Source organism: Homalodisca vitripennis, chromosome 1, assembly GCF_021130785.1.
Source record: "Homalodisca vitripennis isolate AUS2020 chromosome 1, UT_GWSS_2.1, whole genome shotgun sequence".
Classification (NCBI taxonomy): domain Eukaryota; kingdom Metazoa; phylum Arthropoda; class Insecta; order Hemiptera; family Cicadellidae; genus Homalodisca; species Homalodisca vitripennis.
In genome coordinates this window covers 90,342,294-90,348,099 of record NC_060207.1, presented here as the reverse complement: position 1 = coordinate 90,348,099, position 5,806 = coordinate 90,342,294, and the positions used below count along the sequence as shown (strand labels likewise).

At 30.4% G+C, this 5,806-nt stretch overlaps 1 protein-coding gene across 1 annotated transcript; it reads left to right on the top strand.

The window, feature by feature from the left end:
- The first annotated feature begins 393 nt into the window (after positions 1-393).
- On the top strand, positions 394-4,931 carry LOC124366433. The gene is made up of 2 exons (XM_046822986.1): positions 394-683; positions 4,180-4,931. The coding sequence occupies exon 2, from the start codon at positions 4,188-4,190 to the stop codon at positions 4,743-4,745; it is 558 nt and encodes a 185-aa protein (XP_046678942.1). The 5' UTR covers positions 394-683; positions 4,180-4,187; the 3' UTR covers positions 4,746-4,931.
- Positions 4,932-5,806: the final 875 nt, after the last annotated feature.

Sequence of the window (5,806 nt, the reverse complement as noted above, 5' to 3'; positions counted from 1 at the left end):
TGTAACTTACAATCTCTGAGAATATCTGTTGGCGAGAATTCTCCGAAGGTTTTGACAAATACTCCACAATGTTGTCATCCAGAATGTGAAGTGTGGTCTTTGACTGATTTTCTTCAAGAATATTTGGTCTTCTTCTGCACAGAGCTAGGTGTGAAATTAGAGGTGCTAATATGACAAGGGCCACTGCCCCCTGCATCATGAAATAGACCCCAGCATTACTTTTGTCTACTAAATGGGCGTAATAAAATACGATGAGGTTGATGATATCATATCTCAAAAATGAATATGGTATTCTAATGATTGAATAAACTCTAAATTATGTTAGTAGCTAAACATAACTAATTTCCAATAAATTTAAGTATTTTTAGTCAGATTTAAAGATGAGTTTGATAATATATTTCAAGAAAAACTGTGGGAAGAGTTTTAGAAAAGTTACAATTAATTCATACATAATTCCAAACTTTATGAAGTTTGAAAAATTAAAGTTTTGTTAGCTTAACAATATTTCAACAATTTATGGTAGAGCACTAATATAGTATTTATAATATGAGTGTTACTTATTAGGCATTAATAAGAGAAGCAAAGACAAAGAAAAAATTAAAATGCCAGAAAAACCACTTCAAACTTATATTTGTATCTGGAAAAAATAGTTTTACTACTAAAAAACACCCTCTTATCAGCAGGGAAATATTGATTTACTAAAGAAACAAAGTATTTTATTTAGTGTAAACTTTTCATTGGCACTAATGTAAAAACAACATAGTAATAATATTCAAAATGCCTTTTAGTAATAATGGATTTAAAAAAAATTAAGTAATAAAGCCTCTTATATGAGAATATTTGTGGGAAATGCTATATGATAAAGTTATTGAAATTTTAATATTAAAGTTTACATAAAAACTATTTACTTAAAGATATTGAAAATGTTGATTTAAACTATACAATTACATATAATCGTATTTTGATAACAGATAAACTGAGGGTAAGAACTAGGAAAAATACATATGAGATAATGTGAGAAAATGCAAAATTTACCTGTATATGAAAGGGGATTTTACCTGTACTCATTTAATTTTTACCTAAATAAAACATATTTGTCAATGTAAATATATATGTAAAATATATAGCTTTTCAAAAACAATGAAATATATATGGTATATGAAAATGTTTACTTATAAATAAAATTTAGATTTTTAACTGTGAACCAATTGAAACATAGCAATTTGGTTATAAGGCAAAAAAGACTATAAAATATATGTTAAATTATTTCAATATTTAATTCAAAACGACTATTTCAAAGGAATGTTTTAGCTTGAATAAAACTTTATTAAGTATAGAAAAATAATCATTTTTTAAGGCCAAATTAAACCAATTTTTATCATTAAAAAAAGCTAATAGAGAAGAGTAGATATAGTGGTAGATACAAGTTTGTGGTATTTGGTTAAAAAAGCGTCTAAGACGTCATCTATACAACAGTGCAGGTTTTAACATTTTAAATAAATATGTTAGTTATTTTTCATTTTTACAATGGACAGTGGATATTTTAAAACAAAAACCCATATTTGATAACTAAAGTAACTTGCATGTACTGGATTGTTTTAATAATATTCATAAAAAAAATTATGGTTTCCTGTAAAGTCGGTTTTACGGGCGAAGATTTTACGTGACAACGTCTTTTTCTCGGTAGAATATTTATTGATATGAATATTATTAAATTGCACAATAGGAACAAGGAATTGAATGAAAATAAGAATTGCACAAATTTTAACTGTAGAAATATATTTTGTTTACTAAAACATTGTACATAATTTGAAATTAATTAAAATTTGTTATTGTAAATGGTAAAGTTGAATAAAACATTTACTAAAATTGGAATTTGAAATCCTTGCTAAACACAGTTAAATTCTAACTCCGCGCGTGGTGATTGGTCGGTTTAGTTCGTTTGTTTGGTCGCACTGTTATGACAGGTTAGAGGTTATAATTTGTTATTTTAAATGTTTGACTAGCAATACGCGCTGTTTCTTCTCAATCGACTGAATTACGATTGGTTGCAGAGTGATTTAAACTAATAATTTACTTAACACTATCAACATTTGTCAATAGTATGACATAACCTATAAACTCAGTTTTCTCAACTTTTGTGTCAATCTAACAATTAATCAATCAATCATAGTTTACGATAATGAAATATCAGTGTACAATTATTTACCTTTATTGTTGTAGTTGTTGTAAATGACGAATCTAAGCACTCCACACATTTTCACGAATAAACATAGTTATCTGCTTTATCCCGTGCGGCGGACCCACAGTTATCTGCTTTCTCCCGTGCGGATCCCGTGCGGCGGACCCACGGGACGGGCATCGTAACGTTACCGGGCGTTACACTTTTTCATGAGTGACTCCGAGCCGCAACTAATTTAAGACGTCACGTCAAAATAAATATAAGAAACATATGTTATATAAACAACAATATGTGTTTTCTTTTAACTATTCTGCAGACATATTACCATTTTCCGAAGTGATAATTTCCTGAGGTTAATACTCGTAAGTCATTGTTGATTCCATGGATTAATACATTGTTAACAGCTCAAAAACATGTTTGTACATTAATTCTTGTTACGAACTTTCAAACTAGGATTAAAACGGCTCTCTGTATTTTCCATTTGGATAATTTTCATCCTTGTAAAAGTTGAGCTACTGAAATTTTATTTAATTTTGTTGAATATTTTATATTACAAAAATGAAAAATTTGTTTGTAAATATTCCATGCAAACATGTGACCTGTTTATATAAAACTTTTGATTGCTTCACTTCACAAAGGATGAGTCTGACAAGTGGGGAGATTAAACCGATAAGTTAGTTTAAACGACCTTTTTGTGTGCTACCAGGATGACTTTAGTCACAACAAGTGTATTAGTCAGAATACAAAATCAAAACAAAATAGATGACACTTTTTCAGCAGAGGCTAGTATTTCCATTTTGAAATTACAATATAGTTAATTGCACATTTTGAAAACAACACCTACCAAAATACAAATTGCGCAATGTGAAGCACAAATGTATTTTGATAGAAATAACTGTGCAATCTTTATCTAGTCAAAATGGCACCCGTAGGGCTCCTACGATAGATGGATCTGGTAGGCCTTGTTCTCCGAGTGGTGGCTAAAGTTGTGGCATAGCCCAACAATTCCTCCAGCATCTCCCAGTCATGTTGGAATCCGCCAACTTGTGTCATCAGGTCATCCATATTGTCTTCAGTCCAGTTGTACTGCTCCATTAATCTCTGTCCATCCCAATCAAGCCCAACACACCTTGGAGCCCTTCTAGACCAGTTCTTCTCCAAGTATTCAATGAACTCAACAATAACTGCTTTAGCCTTAGAGGGATTGTTCTCTTCATCAATAACATCCACTAAGTACTCTAGTTTACTATCGAATGCCTCCAGTGCAAATAGCAATTCATCTAGTTTATCTGTGGTCATTGATTCCATCAGAGATGTAATTTTATTGTCATATTTCAACAGATCCTTTGTAATTTCTTGTAGTTCTAACGTTGATGGTATAATGAATATAAAAATTACAAAGCAAATCATACTCATGAGTTGTATGCATTTATATTGTTTTTTAATATTACCAACTTCAATATACCTATTACATAAACGTAATATATTCTAAAAGCATTTATTATCTTATAATATTTAACTTCACTCGTATTTTTCAGGAAACATATTAATTATTTGCAGTGTTATATTATTATTATTACTTAGATCTTATCTACTCCAGTATTTTACATTCCCTCGTTTTAATTAATAAAGCACTTTATATCCAAAAATCACAAATGTTATGTTTCATAAATGGAATTTAAGTTAACATGGTAATTAAAAAAAAAAAAATACTTGACTGTTTCAAACTTATTGAGTTATTTAATTTTAATGACACCATTAATAAACTATTTACATTTTGCATGAAAGCCACAAACACTTCAGCTTCAATTGTCATCCATTTTTGTGAATTTCCCCTTTGTTGTCATTCTTAACTTAACAAAAATAATCTAGCTACTATGATACAATTCCATTCAACACTAAAGTAGTTTAACACCCTATGAAATGAACAGTAATACACACTAATGGGAGTATAATAGTATGTAAATGATTACTAAAGATATTGATCAATGTTTCAGATATTGAAATGAAACTGGTCTCAGTACTCTTCACACAGCTGATTGTGTCATGTTGGTGCGGGAAACCCATAGATTACACACCTTTACTGAAGTATTTAGATGACGATATCGTGAGAGACCTCATAGACCCTATAGAGGGCAGAGGTCACGTCCTGTTGGAGAATGTGGAAACCTACAACAGTCGGTTGGGCGACTGCAGGGACATGGTGCAACAGAATGTATTTGAAGCCTATGTGAAAGCTGTGGAGTTACAAAAAATCGGGGGTCCGCAATTTTTAAAAGCTAATGTGGATAGGGAACTGTTGAAAAAGGCGTACAACTGGTCTGATGATGACTTGAAGAATTTGGAGAAGCATTTTGAAACGACAAAAATGGTATGGAGAGAAGTTGAAGGTGAATTTAAGTCGGCTGAAGCTGTATTCAAAATTATTCAAGAGAAAGAGGCGAAGGAACGGGCTGAACAAGCCGAACAGGAGAGAGAACGTGTCGAGAGATTGAGGAAAGCCGAGGAAGAATTTAGTAAAAAGGTCACTGTAAATATTGGAACTGCGCAGCCATCTCCTTAGAGATATAGTAGGAGGTCCTTTTTCAACAAGTAAAAAATAAACCATAACTGTTGGCTCTTTTCAAACTATTTAATTTCAAAGGAACTTTTTTTACTATTTCCTTTAACAATGAACTTAAATATTGTTAATTATGTGTACTCATACATAAGTTATTTCCTCCTATTAAACTATCTCATATCAAATTTATTAACAGCATTGTAATTTTAACAAGTTGTAACTAAGACTACATAAGTTAAATAAGTTTACGATATAATAATTAATAAACTAATTATTAGAATGCACTTTAAAAATTAGCATTTGATTCAGTTAATTGCTATTTTTCTAAAAAAAATATATAGAACCAGTCAGTCAAGAAGGTGGGCTAAATTGTGAACAGTACAAAAGTTAAAAAAGTTGAATGTTTAGTGTCTTGACATTTTATATTTATCACTTTACCTTCAAGTACCCCAGTAATATTACCAAAACATTGTAAGTTGAGGCAAATTTTAACAAAAAAATGTTGCTTATCGTACTAATAAATAAATTATTGGAGCGTATCTACTAAAAGAGGAATTTGCGTTATAGTATGCTATTATAGGTTTTGTGATATATACAGGGTGATTCATGAAGTTCTCCCCCCACTTCTACAGCACATTTTACTAGTAAAAATAATGAAAAAATGTTATATAAACATAGGTCCGAAAACGCTTCGTTAGCGAGTTACAACTAGCGAAAGATTTCGCCTGAATTACTGGGTAAAGAGTAAAATAAAGCCATACTGAACTTTTGGAAAAGGTTAATTAAGTAAGAAATATCGTGGATTCTTATGTATTTTTTACCTGATAAAAGCTAATAAAATAGGTTTCAGAACTGTACCTGTAGTAGTTTTTGAGGGATTCAGGGTTAAATGCAAAAAATTGGGGCACGAAACAATGTTTTTTTAAGTTTGATGTACAATAACTTTGTTAAATTGGTAATAAATACATAAAATCAACAGACATTAATTGTAGAGAATTTAATTCTGAGAAAATTGATATAATCAAAGTCTAAAATAAAACCGAAATAAGTACCAAAAAATCGAT